Source organism: Camponotus floridanus, unplaced genomic scaffold, assembly GCF_003227725.1.
Source record: "Camponotus floridanus strain SB8 unplaced genomic scaffold, Cflo_v7.5 scaffold1, whole genome shotgun sequence".
Lineage (NCBI taxonomy): Eukaryota > Metazoa > Arthropoda > Insecta > Hymenoptera > Formicidae > Camponotus > Camponotus floridanus.
Window position 1 is genome coordinate 3,622,906 of NW_020229214.1, and position 22,093 is coordinate 3,644,998.

Here is a 22,093-nt window from a genome sequence, read left to right on the forward strand (position 1 = left end):
ACCGAAAGAAACTTTACAAGATCCACGACCTAGAAGCAAAGTTGGCGCATAAAATTTTACGCGAAAGTTCTTCACACTGTTATAATACTAGCCAAATTTCATCGGAGTGTTTGCGCGGTTTTGGAATAGCGGAAGCCCGTGTGGAGTTTTCGGTTTTGTGGTGCTAGCTCTAAAGCCACGATACTATATCACGTTTCAAGCTTCCTAAGCTTTCATGAATGGCGCAAAATTGACCTACAGAGGCTCTTCCATTAAATCTTCCATTTGCGTATATCGATCTTGCATATTAATTAACATAACTTAATAGACCAAATTTACGATATATTATTTATATATCAGTTAATTGCAAAGCCTATTACATTAAATTTTTAATTATATCAATTGTAATCATTGTGATCGACACGCTTATAGATCTTTATATTATAACATTATATAACGTCAAACTTTCGAATTGCTTCCATTGGTTCAAACAGGATTCAGCTATTGATAAGATTAGCACGTGTAACTCGCAGAGGGGATATAGTATTGCACATATGTGACTTAAGCCGGAATACATGGCCTTTAGTTTGAGACTTTAGACCAGGCATGTGAAACTGGCGGTCTGCTCGATGATTTGTAACCCTCTGCTAGTAGTTAGCTGCATCCACACAGTTTGCGCGCGCGTTCCTATCTTATCCGTAAAGTTACTAGTAGACATTAATTACACGGCTACATTAGAAATGCATCGATAACCAAATTATTATTTCTATTTATTTTCTCTGTGATGTTTTATCTCTAGGTATAGTAATTTTAAGAAATTTTTTATTATAAATTAATAACCCATTTATAATTCATTTTTATTAATATAGTTTATCTAGAAGCATAATCTATCAAAAACATAATATCTATATCTAAATACCTTTTAATTTATTCAATGTTTATATTTTATTTCTCTTTATTTTTAAAAAAGCAAAGCTTTCTTAAAAATAATATTGAAAACATAAAAATATCGAAAAAGATGCTCGAATGATAAAATGTTATAATAAATGAAGTTAAGGTTTAAGTTAAATTTATTCTTCTCTCTATCTCTCTCTGAGCTTTAATTAAAAACTTTTATCGACAAATTTGCATCTTTGCAAACTATAAATTATTTGCTTCGCAGAACGGTGCTACTTGCATTGACGGCATAAATAATTATGAATGTAAGTGCGCGGCGGAGTATACAGGGAGATACTGCGAGGCTGCACCCTCGACAGCCATGCTGTATCCACAGACCAGTCCGTGTGCCCACCACGACTGTCAGCACGGTGCCTGCTTCCAGCCAGCTCCTGCCTCCGCCGCGGACTATCTTTGCCAGTGCCACCCCGGCTACACCGGTAAGTCTTTCAAGAAAAAGTTCATCTCAATATATAGATAACATGATCATATATTTCATTTTAAAACCCCAATACAATATATATTATAAATATTATAATAATTTTGAACAATGATAAAGCAAGATTTTTTTAAAATTATTCTCGTAAAATATTCTCTATACGAATATTTTTTTTCTAATAAATTAAATTTGATATATTCTCTTTAAAATCCAGAATCAATTTAGTTTCTTCATGATTTCAAGATAATTTTCTATTACCTCTTGCGTGTCATGCGTGGCGTTTCACGATAAACTGCGTGACAAGCGAGACCACCTATCATTTCAGGAAAACGATGCGAGTACCTGACGAGTCTGAGCTTCGTGGACAATAGCTCGCTGGTCGAGCTGGAACCGCTACGCACGAGGCCCGAGGCGAACGTGACCATCATATTCACGACCACGCAGGAAAACGGGGTTCTTCTCTATGACGGGCAAAGCGACGGGCACATCGCCGTCGAGCTCTTTAATGGGCGGGTCAGGGTTTCATACGACGTGGGTAATTATCCTACCTCGACGATGTACAGTTACGAGATGGTGGCCGATGGCAAGCCTCACATGGCGGAGCTGCTGGCTATCAAGAAAAATTTCACAATGAGCGTCGACAGGGGCCCCGCCAGGAGCATCATCAACGACGGTCCAAAGGAGTATCTCAAGCTTGTCACGCCGATGTTCATCGGTGGCGTAGCGCCGGAAGTTGCTAAAGTCGCATTTACCGAGTTTCACCTAAGGAACACTACGAGCTTCCAAGGTAAATTCTTTTCTGAAAAACATCGTATCAAATTTTGATGAAATTCTGCATTATCCTTATAAAGTTACCATAATATTTAGATTTAAAAATAGAATATTCATCAATTTCTTATTTAGATCAGTCTTTTTAGATAATCATCTTTATTGAATTATCACAATTATTTTTTAAATTATGTTTACACAGTTATAAAAAAAACTGTCATAATAATATTCTAACAAAACCATCGAGTTGGGAATTTCGAAGATTTCACAGTTGATTTGTGCTCTCCGCCACTGCTAGTTCCAACACCAATATCCTGCGGTTCCTCAGGGAAACGATAGTTGTCGCAAACTCGGAATATCAGCCACAAATTTGCAACTTGCGGAGATCTCATTTAATATTCGGTTACATTTTTGATGTCCCTCGGCGCAATACTGATTTACTATGTTTGCATATGGTGTAGGAAATAATATGTAGCATGGTATTTATAACTAAGAGAGAAGCTAGATTTGAAAAGTTTTGTAACAATACGATATGTGCAATTTGTAATCACACATGTGGAATATATTATATAGCGAAATTTACATTATAATTGTATTTTAAACTTCTTCTTTATTATAAAATAATGATATTAATATAATGATATTGTTATTAATAGTGAGAGAAAGTATACATCAACATCATCGTTACCAATCGCATTGATCTTACACGTGTGACGTAGTCTTTACATAAAAATTTATGTAAATGCACACACACGCAGAATACATGCTTACTTATTATCTTACCCAATTGCATGATATAACGTCCAGTACACATTCGTGCCGCCACTCTTTATATAAGATAAAGCAAAAGTTTCTCCCTCGCCAGATCCATTAAAAGTTTTCTTGCTTTATCTCAGGATGCATCTCCGAGATGTGGATCAATCATAAGTTGGTAGACTTCAGCAACGCCGCAAAGATGCATCGCGTTACTCCCGGATGTGCTGCTAGCGAAGAGGAGGCCGACGAGGCGAGAGATATTGTTGTAGCTGAGGGAATTAACAATAGCGGTAGTAATGAGGAATCCATGCCGCAAGAACATATACCTCGCGAACATTCTGGTATGTTAAACATATAATTGCTAATGATACAACTTGCTAAATTTAAAAATCGAGTACATTTGGATCCTCAAATTTCTAAAATATTCTAAGAAATATTCCTTTAAAAAAGCAACTTATAAAACATATGCTTAAAAAAATTTGAATTATTTCATAATCACGACATTATATAATTTTTTTAATCAACATGCTTATCATATTTGTTAACGATATTGCATTTATAAAATATGTTGAATTGATTATGTAACGCGAGAAATTATACATCTTAAATAGAATTAAAATAAGAAATTAATAAATTATAATTTGAAATATTGTTTTTAAATTATCACATTTGATATTGTTTGGAAAAATAATTTATGTTAATTATAGATATCTTCATGTCGGTAACTGGGTTGATGTCTTCGCATGTGTCGAACGCATGTGTCGGACACGAGTGCAGAAAAGGATCGCAATGCGTACCATCACCGTTCGGCACCAGTTATTCTTGCCGATGTCAAACTGGTTGGCAAGGACGATACTGTGAGAAAGGTACATGTCACGCATCCTTTATCTTTATGAATATAAAAATATAGAGGATAAGCATACATTTATGTAATAAAAAAATAATGTATAAATATATTATAAATTATTATTTAAGATATTTTTTATTATTATTAATATAATATATTTAATTCGTAATATCGTGCATGCGTCTTTCGAAATAAAAATAATTGACACTGTTATCGCAGCACCGACCTGTCGTAAGGAGCATACAAGGGAGTACTATAGTGAGAATGGTTGTCGAAGTCGGCGACCGGTGAAGCTTGCTAAATGTTGGGGAAGTTGCGGCAATTCCTGCTGTTTACCGCGGAAGACTAAGCGGCGCAAGGTACATAGGATATTCATATATCGATTGAAATTCGCGATATGGTTTTCCGCGAAATACACTACAATGCATTGATTCTATTGTATAATTTTCAATTGTCTGGGGATATTCTCCCTGCATAACGTGAAATCTCGGAGTAAATTAATGTTGCATCAACATTTACATATTATGAGACCTACTATTATTCCGGTCAACAATGGGCAACGTCGTTGAATATTAAAGCCCAAATCGCTCTTATTCTTGTTAATTGGTGTCAAATTCCGCGGCGCGAGGTGAAGTAGACTAGATGTCACGTCTTCCAAAGTGATCGATCGCGCAATGAACCGCGATCGAAGCAACCGCGTCAATTACTGCAATTATGATCATCAAGCTGGTTGATTTCGCTGCAGTTATTTGCCGATAATGGTTATGCAATGATACCAATATGTGGCCATTACAAACAATTACATATTAATTTCAGGTGCGATTAATTTGCACGGATGGCATGCGGTACACCAAGGACGTTGACCTGGTGCGTAAGTGCACGTGCACCCGCAAATGTTACTAGCCAGTCGACGCATCGCGGCCCGAGTCTCGTCGACGCGCGTCGAGACGTGAAACGAGACCGAGAAGAAACCCCCGGATCCGTAGCACTGCCACCGCCCGTGCTTCCATGCGAAGATGACGAAGGGAGCGGCAGCGGGATGACGAGGACCGAGGAGCTACCACGCGTCCACGACATCCCTACGCGTCGTCCCTTCGCGAAACGCAAGGGAGCGCGTGACGAAGTGCAGGCCAAAACGAGATGGACACACACATAGCCGGCTCAGTGTGATATGTATTATTAAAGAGAAAAAAAAGAGAAAGGGTGAAAGGAGAAAGTGAAAGAAAGAGAAAGAAAGAAGAAGCAAGATTATATTGTACGTATATATAGCTACGGACTCTATCGATATCGAAGCAGTTAAACGTATACTAGGTATTATTCGTATATAATGATCCGATATAGTTAATATAAAATGAACGAAAGGGTGAGACGCGAGCGCGCGCGCGCGGACAACGTGTCCGCAACATTTGCGATCGCGGACCGCGCACGCGGGCGCTTGCGTGTTCGTAACATCGTACGCACGAGTGCGTGCGATTACGTCGTTGATTTAGCGCGGAATGGACCTAACTGGTAATGGGGGATTCGCGGCGGCGTGTAAACAGGCTTCCGTAATCTTCTTATAGGATCTATACGCACCGCATTTTGTTTAATACATTTCTCCCCCTCGATGGTGATTATAATCTCCCTTGAAAGTCTGATGTAATATACCAATGTAATCGGTCCGCTTCTTTTAAAAGTCATCGCTTAAAAAATATATTATTTATCCTTCATCACGGTATATGAGGATATTTGAAAATATCTGAAAGAAAGAGTAATATATTTGTGATACGTTTATTTAAATTATTCGTGAAAAACAAGATATCAATTTTATTAATATCATATATGAAAGTATCATATTTAATGAAAATTATTGACAATCGTAATTTCTCGAACAAGTTTTATAAGTGTTTATATCGCGAAGCCTAGATCCCACGTTAGGTCTACCTTCCTCCCAGCGAATTTTTACACTAAACGCGAATCTTCGACCGCATAGCTATTTCTATCCACGGAGCAAATGGTCTTTGAATTTTTGCAAAAAAAAAAGATCTATAAATACGTGAAAAATAGCGAAATAAAAACAGAGAGAAAGAGAGAGAAAAATGTTTGTGCGAATGACGCGAATGATTGCCAATATTGCTATTACTGCAGATTGTTTGATCTGGCGATCGACATTTCGCTTGTACCATACACATGCGAGTAACATCGTTATAATAGCCAATAAATCTAAATGAGTCGGCGACGTGTAATAATAACACGAATAGCGACGTGTTTCTTGTCTTTTTCATGAGTTTAGTTACAGTGCTGCTAATTTAGCGTTCCAGCTATCACTTTAACTGCACGATCTTTAGCTAGCATATTAGACCGTTTGTAAATGGTACGATAATCAGAAGACAAGCAGTTATGCCATTAAAAAGTCATGTAGGGTCACAAGTGTGTGAATATAAATCACTGATAAATGTCTAATTAAATGTAAACTATATTTTAAGCGTGGCAGGAACATTTAATTGAAAGTCACGCCGTCGACATCTTCTTACCTCACCTCACCGACAGCAGCAGTGGGAATGTAGCTTAATTTTTGAAAAAGCCAAGAGATCATGCCGCGACGAAATCGCCGAGACAGACTGCATCGCGAATTTCGAAGGGCGCGCTTCGAATTTTTCACTTTACGGCCTAATATTACGTTTCGAGGTACGAGATGCAGCCTGTAAGCTGCATAGAGCAACGGAAGAGTCGCATGCGAGCGTTACGGATCGATAATAGGAAAACAAATTATGGAGAACCTGCGTATAAACATTTGGTTAGCCGATCGCGAGACGAATGTAACTATATAGATCAGTAAATTCGAAACGGCATTCGCCGATACAAAACCGCGTAATTATTTTTGTATAAGCGGATTATTTATATCTAAGCTAATTTGCTATTAGTTTAATCAAGGAGCGTAATTCGTTCGTAAGCCTCTATTAATGTATGTCGTATCACGTACCTATGCTATATCTATTTATATCTATCCCAATCCCCCAGCCTCTCCCATCCCGGGAAACTGCATCGCATCTTCCACTGCCAGTATTTATATGTATTTATTCCGTTTCTTTCTTTTATTTGATAACATTTGTGTGTTAAACTATTTTTTTAAATGTACACCTAACGAATATCTCTCGACGTATTTCGCTATCATTCTTCACGATATCGACGCGATCTTATCATCTAGCGTGCGCCTCGCGAGAAAGTACCAATCGTAGGATTTATATAGACATAGCTTTGGTCGCTAAACATTCAACGGTCACACGATTGTAGTGTATCTTTTTCGGATTTCACTGCCGTTATACTGCCGTTTATACGACTGTTATGCTTAACAACTGCCACGTATTTATCTGGCCATATATGAGAAAATGCGATAAACAAATTATCTGTCGACTTAAAGACACACAGGAGACTTTTGACATATTTTTTACATTTTTTTTACTTAATTTCATACTGTATGAAAGATATATTTATTTTGATGCAAAGCGAAAGTAGAGACGAATAATAAAAGATTTATAAGAACCGTATAAACGTGGACGATGGTATTCATCATACTGATAGACAGGACTGAAGATCATCCTTTGTCTTTACGTTTTATTTTTTTATATGACATAATGAAAAGGTAGGTGTATCATGATCGTATGATATAATATAAAATATAATTTGATAGTGTTAGTAATCGCATAAGTTCTCTGTGCCGTTACGTTTACGAATCATTCGGTTGTCAGTATTCAGTTAATTCACGCAGTTAATTTCTATGGAACATTTGAAACTGGCGCATGTCGAACAGATTTTTGTAACACGATTCTGTACATTTGGTCCAACGAAATATAAATAAACATACGCAAGCAAGCATACGTGACTCGTCGTATCAATAATCCATCGCAACATATGATTTAATCGCTTATGCATTTAGCATTAAAGTGAAGAGTTATAAAAGTACAATTAATAAATATTATTACGGGCTCTAAAAAATACGAATACATTTTGGACGAAATATATAAAATATGTAAAAATATATTATTTATATAAAGAAACCATCTTATTCAGCTTGAAATTAATATTCAGATTCAGTGCTTAAACGCAAAATTGTTATTATGACTTTACATTACATTACGGAAAATCTGTGACATGTTTATGTCATATGAAATTATAATGTAGAGAAATATTTATAACGAATTCTCCATGCATACAGTTATATATTAGACAATAATAAAAGCGGGAATGCTCGTAATATCGTAATATATTTTCATGCCGTGCGCCTCGGAATTCCTGTGTATAACTGTGTATTTGTATATTTATTTGACGAAAATGTTTCATGTATATTTTGTGATCGATTGACTGGCGCATGCGACCGACGCATACCATTTGACTTTTATTCTCGTAGTGAACACTTTTACGTCGAGTTATCGAATCATACGCTTCGAAGGACACATACATGCCTCGGCTTTGCCAGACATTAGCAATGGGAACGAAATCTTTCACTTGACTTTACGAAGGAAAGTCTTTTCGGAAAGCACCTCTTTATCGAGATCGGGTTGTTCGCTTCCGTGAATTTTGCGCACCGATTCACTCAACGAAAGATACATTAGCATTAAGACACTTTGTCTTTTGATGCTTTGTAAAATAGTCGATGCAGGAATCGACGAAACTACTTTGTCGCCCGTAAATCTCTTACGAGAATTTAATTAAATCGTATACGCGAACAATCAAAGAGAAACAAATTATAGATAACAAGCATCAGATCAAGTAGAAAAGATTTGTTACTAAACTATTTCGGGATTAAATAAATCTGCGATTGATAATACATAATTTATTAATACATAATTTATTGATATGAATTTATTTATTTTTAGTTCGTAACAAAATATAGTGTAGAGAAAAATTGACATTACATAAATTATGTAATATTATTTGCAGTGCAAATTTGACTAAATGTGATTGAACTTTCATATTTTATGTCAATATTCAATATGAAAATATTTGCAATATTTGAAAATGCACAGACATATTAATATATAAAAATATTAATATATAATTATATTTCTCAAAGCAGCTATATTTAACATTAGATGCATGTGATAATTCAAATTATACGTAATCTTACATGCGATGGATATATCTTATAAATTCTATTTTATAGATTCCATTTGTAGAATCTTTACTTAATTTGAATTTAGTTCAAGTTTTTAGAGAACTTATGCGAGCACAAAGGTGATATAACATTCCACATGAAGAATGCAGATATGAATTAAAAGGAATATGTATTGCATCTTAACAACGAATAAATTTGATTCGTGTAATTTCTTTTTTTTTTAGTATTTACGGAAACAGAAAATTTTTGGAAGCGTAATATAATCGTAAGATGATAATCGAAATTATTAAATTTATTTTAACTTCATATATTGCAACTATATAAAAATATGATGAATAATTTTTAACTTTATGAATAATAGATAATAAATGTTGTTTTATGAAAACTATGTTTCCTGTATACTTACGGGTATCTTAATCTGATTATATCGACTCTGCAAATTTCAAAAGTTACAAGTTTTTGTGATAAAATTTTTTAATACATTACAATAAGTTTATTTTCAAACTCCCCAAGGTTATGCTACAATGCAATGCCACAGTGAAAGTCTGACATTTCGTTTTTAATGAAAACTTTAGCGACATTTTTGGATATATATTCGATAATATCGTCGAGGCATGAATTGATGAGAATAAATGAACAGTGCGAAAAAATGTATGCGTCAGTGAATACTATATGAGTGTAAAAAAAATATTACAAATGAGTATGCCAAGGTATTAGGGAGTGTGCAAGGCAATGAGTATAAATGTGTTTACCGTGCAAGCACGTTTTACTAAATAATGATGGAATACTGCATGCCTAGAAGTACTCTAACTCTATACCATAGGTATATCAAATTAGATAATTAGCGTAAAAAAGCAAAATGTCTATGTTTATATAATGTAATAAATTCTCGAAATATGAACGCTATTAAATAAACGTATGTAAAGTTTAACAAACGTTTCGCTATTAATAGTCCCATATATGTGTGAAAATTAAATCGAAACAAACATTTGCTATAATTATAATATAATAGGTACGTAATTAAGAGTGTCCGAGACTTACTAATTAAATATAATATTTATAAAATATTTTTTTCGTATGTTATTTTAAACATTGGAAAAAGTTTTATTGAGATACAGAGAGATACAGAGAGATTAAATATATCGAAATTATATCGAATTATATTAAAAATTTTCAAGATACATAAAACATCTTCTTTATATAAAAACAATTATAAACAGATTAGTTTCTTTATTATTCATTTTGATGATGATATTTTTATATTTATCATTACACAATCATTTGTATTACACAAGTAATTTTATATAATGTATAAAAGTTTTTTTATATTTTGCTGCAGCTTTTTTCGCTATGATATATAATTTTATTTAACTATATATAAATATAAATATATATATATATATTTATTTATTTATTTATTTATATTTTTAAAAATAGCTTATATTTGTATGATACAAATCCTTTTCATCCATCTGTACCAAAGGGCGTGAAACTGCATTGTGTTATACCACTACATTTTCTAAGTTTGGTTATATCGTATACTGTAAAGAGAAAGGAGTTTGGAGCAGTATTTTTACTCAGCTGGTAATGTGAAAGAGTCGAACAGTACATTAATATCTTGGAGTTTTGTAATGTATATGCGTACTTCAAAATATTCTTATTAAATATTCCTTTAATAATACTTGCAATAATAAGCAAATTTATATATTTATATTTAATATGTAATAATTTATACATCCAATTTTATCAATAATACACAATATTATCTACATTAGGTATATTGCCAATTTCATATTTAACAAAATGCATTTTACGATCAAAATATTATATGTATGACGTAAAATATGATACATATATAAAATATAATACATATAGTAATTCTAAGCTTTTCAGTAGATTTTAAAGAAAAAATGACTATAAGATAATTATTATAAATATTAACTTCTTTTTGAATATTTTTATTGTCATAATTCAAAATATATTGTTAAAGACTAATAATCAAAGAAGCACTAAAAGTGTGTTACAATAATATTAAATTTATATTAAAAGACTTTTAAAAGATATCAAAGATATATGTATATATGTATGTATCGATATGTCGAATATTAAGAGGCGTGCCATCCGAAAAAAACCTTGATCTGTGATTAAATTATTATCATCAAATTCGTAAATTAAAATATTTTATCTTTTAATTAATATTTTATCTAAATTACGAGAAATTTACATAAAATAGCATATTACAAAATAATTTTTTTCACATTTAATTTTTATATTAAAACCTATATTTTTTTACGTTTGATTCGTCATGCATATTATAATAACATGATGCAATTATAAAAAAATACTCATTGTTTATCAAACCAATTTTATTGTTATATAGAGCAATAATATTAATTATATATCGCAATGATTGAAATTACGCGTGTCGCAATCAAGTATTGCGATCTTTATTTGTCCACATTTGTATATAAAATTTAAAGTTACCATGATTTATCTTTTTAATGAACTATTGGCTTAACGCTTAACCTATTAAAACTTTACCCATCTTTTCGTGAGTTGAATTATCTATAAAATAAAAATTAAAGCACAAGAACTTAAGATGTTTATTAGAAGATGTAACAATTTCTTCTAAAACATAATAGCAAAGCAATCTTTTTCATTATTCTTTATTGTTTTTTCACCATAAAAACTTAATCAAATATTTATTTGACAATATATCAAATTTTTTAATTTTATGATTTTATTATTAAATGATTCATTTATTTACTGTGATACGATAATATAAGATAATTAGATTATGATAAGGAATAGTAATCGTAAATCCAGATTTACAATTTCATAAAATATGATTCTGTAATCTTATATTTTTGACCTTATTACGCATTTCATATTTTCAATGCGTATAAATATAATAGCATCTAATAACCGCGATTAAGATTTCATAAAAGTGTTTATACTGTTCATACACAAGAATAATCTTAGTAAAATAAAAGCTTTCATACTCTGCACCTATATATTACAATGTGTTGTAAATATCTTTCTATCATAATAAATTAACTGATTTTTAAGTGAAAAAGGAATCTTATTTCTAAAATTTAATAAAAATTAGAATAAAATAAATAAATTGCATTTTGTACTTTAAGAAAGATTGTTAAAAATGAAAAAATATGATAAAATATATAAAATAAAGTGTATTATATATATTTATTAAATGTATTATAAAAAATACGATTTATTTTTCAGAACAGGCCTATAATATAGAAGATATTTGAAATAAAAATTTTTATACATGAGCAAATTAACGTACATGAAATGAAAGAAAAAAGAAAAAAACATGGTTGTGCAATTGAATGCATTCTAAAAAAATTTGACTGGGTAAAATTTTATACCATTATTTTTTACAATTTTAAAATCTATTATTGTATAATTTGCATAACAATATTCGACAATATAACTTGCTCAAATAATAATATAATTTTAAATCATTAAAAGTTTAATAATATCAATGTAAAAATCACTAATATTCTAAGAGTAAATTGTTTTATCATAAATATTTAAAAATTGATTTCGTCACAAATAACATTATATTTATGCATTTACTTAATGCAAATTTATTACAATATAAATGAGAAAACGCTAAATTTTACGAAATATAATTAATTGTACTTATTAAAATATTATTTTTTTTCTTAATATAAGATGGAAGGAACAGAACTTAAGGAAGAAAGAATTTATGCAAATATAACGAAATTATCTGTTTTAAACTACAGCACAAAAAACTGTACGTAATTGTTAAAGAGGGTAAACTATTATTATATTTATTATAAGTTTAAAAGTGTACATAATTAATTATATATTTAACAAAATTGTTTGTGATAAATGTTTAATTTTTTACTTTTTTACTTTTAAATAATTTTTTAATTTTCTCATCTTAACATCAAAGCAATTGATTATCCTAATTATCACATTAATTTTATAATAAAAATTTTAAAAGTAATGCATTACTTCCTCTAATGTTCTTTAATTGCGTTCGTATATTCTAATAAAAAATATTATGCAAGAAAAATGTGAAAAAGGCGTTACAGCAATGATATGTAGTAAAAGGTATAGATGAAAATCACAATCCTTAATATTTGGAGAACAGGATTGAATTTCAATAACTAAATATTATATGTTAATAATTGATATTATTCTGTAAAAATAAACTGTAATTTAACAAGAAGGAAAAATAAATCTACATCCATAAATCTATATACATTTTTGCACTCTTATACATTTTGATTAACATAATAAAATTATACAGAATTAAAATTGTACATTTTTAAAATATAAATACAATAGAAATATATTTATATATGAATTTAATTTTTATATATGTAATTAAATTTTTGTTAAATTTCTAAGAAATATAAAAATATGTTATAATATTATATTCCATATTCTATAGTGTTATATTTCTCCAATCTTATGATGTAATATTGCACCAATGTTGTTGCAAGCTTGTGTACTGTACAGGAAATTATGACAGCATTTGAAGAAGCAATGTATGAAAATCATAGACGTATTAATATAGAGTGTTTTCCAGCTAAGATATACTGTGTAGCTAAATTATACAGCTAAATTATACTGTGTAAAAATCTTGTTGAAATGATCAAAGTGTAAGTTTAATTTCTGAAAATTTCTATAGAGAGGGCTTCTATTGTAATTAAAATATGATTATGATGTATTATAATATATTGTATAATTTAGAGCTATAGTTTTATTAGTGTTTATTTTGTTCTGTACTAATATTAGTCATAAAATAATAACGGAAAATTTTCATTGCTTTGCATAGTTTGTACTTAATATTTATATAATCTATGAACTTACATCTTTAACCCACACATTTTATATTTATCATCAGTATAAATACGATGTTTCTGATGGCTACAAATATTCTACAAAATTGTGTGTAATAAAGTGAAATAATCTTAGCAAAATGAAGATTATTGTGCTTTGCGTCTGTGTTTTAGGTTTTGCTGTAAGAATTTTATTATTATTATAATGTAAATTATAACAATATAGTAATGATAATAATAATAATAATAGTAAAAATTTAATATCTTATAATTTTATACATTATCTTATAGATTATAATATCTTAAATAATATAATATCCAGATATTTATGAAGAAAAATATTTTTTTTAATTATTTAAAGAAAATAAATTAATATTATAAAAATATATTTTAATTAACGTATACTTAGTATAATTGTACATGATTATATAGCAATTTAGTAAAAAAAATTATTTAAAATGGTATATAAAATAAAATTGCATATTTCTCAGTCATCCAATTTAATTGAAGATGAAATAAAACGACAATTCAAAAGTGCAGTATCAAGGGAGGACAATTTTGAGACTTGTATGACAGAAAATAATGTAACTTTCGGTAACTATCGCTATAATAATATATAGTATATATTGCAGAATTATCTCATAGCTCATTATTTAAGGTTTTTTGAGCAATTTTGAACAAATTGTGCTTTGCATTATTTATAAATATTTCTTTAACATAATTTTTCAGTGTTTTATTTAATTAATTCTCTTTAATTTGATAGAACTTTTATATTTACTTAATCTATTTAAAGTAAGTTCAAAATGAGCAAAGTACGCACTTTTCCTTGCAATTCTACAATTTATTTTTTAGATGATTGGTACAGAGAGGAACAAATAATGACTGATGTACATAAAAAACCTGAAAATGAAGAAAAGACAAGAAATCTAGGTTGCACCATAGCTTGTTTTTTAAAAAAAGAAAATTTGGTAAATTTTTTATACTAAAATTTTATTCTTTATGTATAATATATGATGATATGATACTTATTATTAGTTACAAAACTTTTTAATTTCAAAAAAACTAAAGAATTTTTTAATAATATATAAATAATATAAAGATGATATAAAGACATCAATATGTGTAATAAAATATTATTTCACTATAAAGTAATATAAAAATTGATATTTTATACATTATTAATAGTACATACATGTAATTATGAATTCACTTTACTTTTATGAATATCTAAGTTAGAAAAATACTCAGAACTTTATATTCTTCTGTTTTTATTATTTTATTTATAAATTTTATTTATAAATATAGATAGAAGATTCAAAGATTAAAGAAGGGAAAGTTCATGCAAAAATAAATAAAATATATGATGGTTCTCGTGACGAAGGCAAAGCACATAAGATTGCACGTGACTGCATGAAAGAAGGTAACATTATTATTTGTATTATAAATAATTTAAGAATAATATATAAATAATATAAGAAATTTTACAAATATAATAGGAAATAAGAGAAATCAAACTCAGATTCTCGATATATTTTTGCACTAATTTTTACTTCAGTTTTAAATAAGCTAATAAAAACAGATCTTATATTTTGTGTTAAAATATGATATAAAGAATACAAAAAATTATATTTTTTAAATTTTTCGACAGTTTTTAATTATATTTATATTATTTTTATTTATATTCTAGTAAAAAATATTACAGAAGAATGTGAAAAGTGCTTCTCTCTATTTACTTGTGCTGTAAGAGCTGTACATAAATCACAGAAGCATGAAGAACATGAAGGACCAGAAATAAATGAAAATGAAGAAACAGAACAAACTATTTGAATGTAATTAATTGAACATTATCTGTGTATTTTTATTAATAGAAATTTGCAACAAAATATAGATAGATAGATAGAATGTTTATTCGTCCTCTTGGGGTTTGAAAGCGCTTTTTCGAGAAGCGTACCCGAACCTCTTACAACAAAAAAACAAATACATCCTTACATTCTACCTTACGAACTACCCCATTTAACCTAGCTAAACGAGAGAGAGACCCCTCCATTTCCCTTATCTCCCTCTCCTATCTTCCTCCTCTGTCCCTACTCCCCCCCCTCCTCAACCCTCATCTTCTCTCTTCTCCTCTCCTCTTCTCTTCCCAGTCTTCCTCCTCTTCCTTCTTTCTTCTTCTTCCTCTTCCACCATCTTCCACCATTCTTCTTCCCTTTCTCCATCTTCTACGCTCCCGTCTCCTCTACTCTCCCTGTGTGTATAATAATATAATCTCTTCAAAATTTCTTTAATTAATATTGCAAAAATCCCATATCTATTTTATCACATTATTGTTTATTACATTTTTGTTTTCCTAGAGTAAATTACTGCAAGATTATTGCATTAACGCTAAAGCATAAACTATTTTAAAAATACTAAATATTTTTCCAAAAGAAAAAAGATTTATAATTATCTTCTTTAAAAAAAACATGTAAATAGAGAGAGAGAGAGAGAATGTTTATCCATTTAGATTAATTCTATTAATCCAAATTCATTCAATTTTAACTCAACTTTATTAAAGTTATCAAAAATACTAAAGTTATCAAAAATACTAAACTTATCAAAAATATATAAAATATTTAAATAGAATAATTCTCTCATTTTCTCTCTCTTTTTTGAGTACAAAAGTAACCATAAAATAACTTGTGCTATTTCTTTATATAAATCGAACAAATATTATATATGTATATATAGTCCTTTATTAACAAAGTTTATGGACAACAAGAAAATATAAGTCGATCATAGATATAATTTTGGAGACGGCATAATTGGACAAGTTCGAAACTCACTGTACATAAAAGTTTCAAATGCATCTTTGTGCCCGTTAATTGTAACAGGTTAATTTCCTATATGTATCATCCAAGAATTTAATATATTCTTCAAACATTTCCAATGTGTCAGAAAGCTAAATTTATCGAATAGAAAGCGCAAATAAATATAAACTATGCTATAATTTATAAAAATTTAGCACAAAAATAGACATAAAAATAAAAATACAAATTGTATATATAAGAAAATATATATATATATATATATATATATATATATATATATATATACAGTGTATCTGAAACGATGCACTAAACTTTAGGAGCGTATTCTAGAGGTCAAAATAAGACTTTTTTCCCTATAAACATGGATCCGCAAATGAACCTTCTCCAAGCTAGAGACCCCTAAAGTTTAGGGAAAAAATTAAAAATTGGCTGAGTTTCAAAAAGAAAAAAGATTTTGATGTTACCTATCACTTTCTTTTGAGAGATAAATAAATTTGCGTTACGGGTGTTTGGTTAATTTCACACATTTTCGAATTTTAGCGCGGAGGGGAGTTAATTTGCGGACCTATGTTCATAAGAAAAAAAAGTAATCTTATTTTAACCTCTAGAATACGCTTTTAAAGTTTAGTGCATCATTTCAGATACACCCTGTATATATGTATAGGTAAAACTTGCGAAACACAGTCCTTCTTGGAATAACTAAACTAATAATTAGTCAATCCGACCAACGGCTTTGGTCAAAATCCGAATTAGATTTAAATTTTGACCTTTGATTGATATGTTTTTAATCAATCCTAAGAGAGAATAAACAGGCCGGTCAAAGATAGAAATTAAAATAATCCAATTCATCCTTTGACTAGTTTAGGTGTAATTGGAATAAGGTAGACAAATCGTGATATCTTATTTGTCGTACATGTTATGTCTTTTTTATATCAGTATATCATTTTAATACGTTTTTTTTAAAGATATCTAAATTTCATTTAATAAAAATATGTTTATTTTAATTTTATTATTTTAATTAATTTTATTATTTATAATTACTTTATTTGATGTGATTTCAATTATTACTACAAAGTTTTTGTTAATAAATGTAAAGGCTGTTAATAAGACATAAAGGTTGTTAATAAGATATTAGCTAATATTAATTACTAGATATTAGTTAATAAGATATGTATCAAAAGATTACTTAATAATAAGCCTGTCCATTAGTTTTACAAGTTACTTACTTTTTATATTATCGAAAATAAAAGAAATATAATCGTTTTGTCGGTAGTTGAAAATTCAAGAACGAAAATTGTAACAATTTATTAAGTAAACAAAGAAAAAGATAAAAATAATAATCAGAAATATAATTTTTTTATTAATCAAATTCCGAATAAAAGCACACTTAGGACCTTGACCTAGGCAAAGTTCGAAATATTTTTTTATTTTCTTCCTTTGACCAGATTAATTTATTCTAGAATCAACAGAAAACGTCCTGGTCAAAGGCCAAAATATAAAAATATTTCAAAGATTGACCAAGAGACTTAGTCAATTCTCAAGATTGACTAGTCAAAGTAAGAAGTGACCGTACATGGTTGACCTTTGACGATAACATGTATATGTCATGTCATATTCTACTATATCATACTTACACCAGTCGGAAAAAGTCAATTATCAATATGTTTTCTTCTACATCATATGTTTTATGCTTATATAATAATGTATGACGTCGGCGATTTTATCTACGCATTTTATATTTGCAGCCTATAAATATAATGATGCTGTTATGCTCCGCACAGTACTTGAAAAAGTGTAATTAGATACAGAGTAATTATATAAGCAAGATGGCACGCGAATTCTACATTATCATTTTTGCATTTATTGTAAATATCTTATTTTGCTATAAAAGAAAGAGTTAAAAGTAAAAAAAAGATTTTCTAAAAATATTTTTAAAATAAATTGAAACTTTTAATTAAAATTAAAATTAATATATAAATATACTAGATTATAATTAACGTACTATAATTAAATAATGTAGAATAATGTAGAATAAGAAGGTAAAATTAATGAAAATAATACAAAATATAATTGCACATATTTTAGCCTGCTATTTTAGCTACAGTTCCACATGAAGCTATAGATTTAGTGAATAAGAAACTAGCATCCGACGAAAACTACTACAATACTTGCCTGAATGAAACCGGTGCCACTGATAGTAAGTTATTAATTTATACAAGACTTTATTATTCTCTCTCTCTCTCTCTCTCTCTCTCTCTCTCTCTCTCTCTCTCTCTCTCTCTTTCAAATTGCGTGTTTAGGAATTGTATGATTAAGCCAACGAATTTGTAAAATCTTTTTTATATTTAATCACTCACACAATTTTTAATATATACCAAGATTTACTCTTTCATATATATTAAAATATTATTTAAAAACTTTCCTTTAATGTTTATTAAAAATTCAATAAAAAAAGCGTACTTATTTGCATTTCGAAATCCATAAATTCTGTTAAAATAATATATATATAATACTATATACTAATATTATATACTAATAGTATATAATACTATATACTAATATATATAATATTAAAAATACGTATTATGTTTTAGATATTTTTTTATTTAAATATTTAAATCTTTTATAAAATGCATAGCAAATTATAGTTATTGTATAGATATTATAATATATAATGGATAATATATATTTTATTTATAATATATAATGGATAATATATATTTTTTTAATTACTACAATGTTTGTTTTACAGATGATATATTCACACTAAGAGATATAATGCAGGAGAGGCATAAACAATCTGAAAATCAAGAAAAACTAAGAAAGAATAGTTGCTTATTCTATTGCATGATTCAAAAAGAGAATATGGTAAGTTTTTTGAGATAGTTTTGTATAACATATGGCGTTCAAAATTGCAAACTATATTTTTAAATAATAAAAAATTATTAAATATATAAATGTAATAATCTTATATAATATTTTTATTTAATAATCTTATAATATTTTTATTTTTTTTAAGTCAGCATACGTTTAATAAATAATGTTAATAAATAATAACAAACTGAGACTTTTAGGACGACTTTTCATGTTTTACTTGAACATTAAGGAAAAGATTAATTTTTATTGATACTTTAATCTTCTCATTTATATTTTTTAAATAATGTTAGATAGAAGAATCGGAATTTAACCTAGAAACAATACATACTAAGTTTACTGAAAAAACAAATATCCAACCAGGACACATTCTTTACAAAGCTCTGGATGATTGCATAGAAGAAGGTAAAGCAATATTATATGTATATTCTAATTTTGTAATAAAAATAAAATTATTGGCTACGTTAAAGAAAAATATTTATAATATTATTCATTATATAAATTCAGAAACAGAATAGGTTAATTAATTTACATTTTGCTAATTTAATGTTCTAGCAAAAAATGCATAACATGCATCTAATACTTAAATGTATATAATACTTTATATTTTACAATATATATTTTACTTTTTCCTCTCTTTTACTAATTTTTTTGTGTTGTAGTAAAAGATATTACAGATAAATACGAAAAAAGTTTTGGTCTAGTGACGTGTTACTTCAAAGCTAAAGAAAGGTTTCTTTCTCAAAGAGAACATAGAGAGGAGATCTCCTAGAGGAGAGGGACACGAGAGATCACGAGGAAGTCGATCTTCATAATCATGAACATGTATCTTTTTATAATACCATTACATTATTATAATTATGATTTCTGTTTTATAATTATTGTTTTTAGATTAATAAGAATACGTAATCATATGTAATGTATGTCACATTAAGATTATTTCTTATGATATAATTCTGTATTTTTATCTTAAAATATAAATTGTAAGATTAATTAAATGCATAGATTTGTGAATTATATTTGTATTTCTTATACTTATATAATTGTTGTTATTTACGTTATTTGAAATACACATCTATATCCATATTTAAACATATAGTTTATAATGACTAATTTTTTTAAACTTTGTATCATCTCATTTTACTTTAACATATAAAAATCCCCCTAAACATATAAAAATAAAAGAAATATAATCGTTTTGTCGGTAGTTGAAAATTCAAGAACGAAAATTGTAACAATTTATTAAGTACACAGGAAAAAATAAAAATAATAATCAGAAATAAAGCGGCACAACAGAGATTGTACACAACCGAGTTGTATTTTGATGCGATTCGATTGTGCTTTACTGGCTACAAATGTTTCCACATTTATTAAAGATTTATGTAGCAAATCGCATCATAGCCATAACAGAAATCATCGATTCGATAGAGTGGCGACACGTTAGGTCGGAGGATAACCCAGCGAATGCGATCTCGAGAGGTCAGTTACCTCGCGTTTTCTTGCAAAATCTAATGTAGGACCCTCGTGGTTAGTGAAGAATGAGACTGATTGGCCCAACGAAATTACACAAATAACAGAGATACCAGAACTGAAAAAGAATGCCTGCATGACGATCAAAGATAACGATTTTAAAATTTTTGATAAATACTCGTCCTATTCAAAATTATTAAGAATAGTAGCATATTATTTTCGCGTCTTAGCCAGGAACAAGCATTCTGGAACGTTGAACGCGGAAGAAATTAATAAAGCAGAAATACGAATAATAAAGATGCTTCAAGCTGAAAGATTTCCCAACGAAATCAAAAGATTAAAGGGCAAAATATCAGTGATTAAAAGTAGATTTGAGAATTTAAACCCGTTTCTAAATGACAATGATTTAATTCGTGTAGGAGGCCGATTGCAAATATCGAGTCTAACGTTCGGTCAAAATTATCTGATACTGCTTCCTAATAGTCATCGTTTAATCGATCACATTATTCGCGAAATCCATAAGGCACATCATCATACAAGTATACAAACTACATTATATTTACTAAGACAGAAATTTTAGTTACCAGATGGTTGGAATCAGGTACGGAAAATTGTGCGTACATGCTTGCGTTGTTTTCGATTTTAGGCAAATACCATCGATTATAAAATGGGCAATCTCCCTCCGACTCGCGTATGCAGTTCTGTACCGTTTACTAATACGGGTATTGATTTTTGTAGCCCCTTTTTTATTAAAGAAAAGAAATACCGTAATCGAACGCGGATTAAAACATAAACATATGTATGTGTGTTGGTATGTATGGCAATCAAGGCTATACATCTTGAAATCGTAAGCGATTTGTCAACTAATGGATTTATAGCGGCATTACGTCGGTTTATAGCGAGACGTGGCATACCAGAACATATATATTCGGACAACGGATCCAATTTTGTAGGCGCGAATAATAAATTAAAGGAAATGTACGCCTTATTCAATTCTGAGAAGCATAAGGAGATCATAGACAATTTTTCGAGCAAATATAAAGTACCATGTAGAATTACATGGCACTTTATATCACCAGTCGCACCCCATTTCGATAGGTTAGGTGGGAATCATCAGTAAAACTCTTCAAGCATCACTTTAAACAGGTGATAGGATATACTTTATTCACTTTCGAAGAATTGAATCATCGAGACTCATTACGACCATTTCGTTCAATCCAAATGACCTGATGATGTTGTCTCATTATTTGATCGACAAACCGATAACCTTCCTACCAGAAACTG

At 29.1% G+C, this 22,093-nt stretch overlaps 3 protein-coding genes across 4 annotated transcripts in view; all 3 read left to right on the forward strand.

Annotated features, from left to right (window-relative positions):
* Positions 1-7,722, forward strand: part of LOC105258434 (protein slit) — a 330,476-nt gene extending 322,754 nt beyond the window's left edge. For both annotated transcript variants that reach the window (XM_020029755.2, XM_025409792.1), the window contains exons 25-30: positions 1,142-1,355; positions 1,680-2,141; positions 3,019-3,219; positions 3,586-3,744; positions 3,945-4,084; positions 4,542-7,722. In XM_020029755.2, the coding sequence (XP_019885314.2) occupies positions 1,142-1,355; positions 1,680-2,141; positions 3,019-3,219; positions 3,586-3,744; positions 3,945-4,084; positions 4,542-4,628 (1,263 nt within the window). In that variant the 3' untranslated portion in view covers positions 4,629-7,722. The remainder of the gene's footprint in view (positions 1-1,141; positions 1,356-1,679; positions 2,142-3,018; positions 3,220-3,585; positions 3,745-3,944; positions 4,085-4,541) is intronic.
* A 6,019-nt stretch (positions 7,723-13,741) lies between these two features.
* On the forward strand, positions 13,742-15,545 carry LOC112637387 (pheromone-binding protein Gp-9-like). Its single transcript, XM_025407059.1, has 5 exons — positions 13,742-13,840; positions 14,150-14,252; positions 14,511-14,626; positions 14,964-15,078; positions 15,346-15,545. The coding sequence occupies exons 1-5, from the start codon at positions 13,799-13,801 to the stop codon at positions 15,483-15,485; spliced, it is 516 nt and encodes a 171-aa protein (XP_025262844.1). The 5' UTR covers positions 13,742-13,798; the 3' UTR covers positions 15,486-15,545.
* Positions 15,546-18,209: 2,664 nt separating this feature from the next.
* On the forward strand, positions 18,210-20,207 carry LOC112637306 (pheromone-binding protein Gp-9-like). Its single transcript, XM_025406710.1, has 5 exons — positions 18,210-18,330; positions 18,551-18,662; positions 19,218-19,333; positions 19,633-19,744; positions 20,002-20,207. Exons 1-5 carry the CDS (start codon positions 18,292-18,294, stop codon positions 20,109-20,111), a joined length of 489 nt encoding a protein of 162 aa, XP_025262495.1. The 5' UTR covers positions 18,210-18,291; the 3' UTR covers positions 20,112-20,207.
* The last annotated feature ends 1,886 nt before the right edge of the window (positions 20,208-22,093 follow it).

What these genes read in the sequence shown, in the direction of transcription:
- LOC112637387 (XM_025407059.1), top strand. Translation starts at nt 13,799, where the DNA reads ATGAAGATTATTGTGCTTTGCGTCTGTGTTTTAGGTTTTGCT. An exon ending in TCTGTGTTTTAGGTTTTGCT is followed by an intron (nt 13,841 to 14,149) that starts GTAAGAATTTTA and finishes CATATTTCTCAG; the next exon opens with TCATCCAATTTAATTGAAGA. An exon ending in ACGTGACTGCATGAAAGAAG is followed by an intron (nt 15,079 to 15,345) that starts GTAACATTATTA and finishes TTTATATTCTAG; the next exon opens with TAAAAAATATTACAGAAGAA.
- LOC112637306 (XM_025406710.1), top strand. Translation starts at nt 18,292, where the DNA reads ATGGCACGCGAATTCTACATTATCATTTTTGCATTTATT. An exon ending in TTATCATTTTTGCATTTATT is followed by an intron (nt 18,331 to 18,550) that starts GTAAATATCTTA and finishes CACATATTTTAG; the next exon opens with CCTGCTATTTTAGCTACAGT. An exon ending in TGATTCAAAAAGAGAATATG is followed by an intron (nt 19,334 to 19,632) that starts GTAAGTTTTTTG and finishes AAATAATGTTAG; the next exon opens with ATAGAAGAATCGGAATTTAA.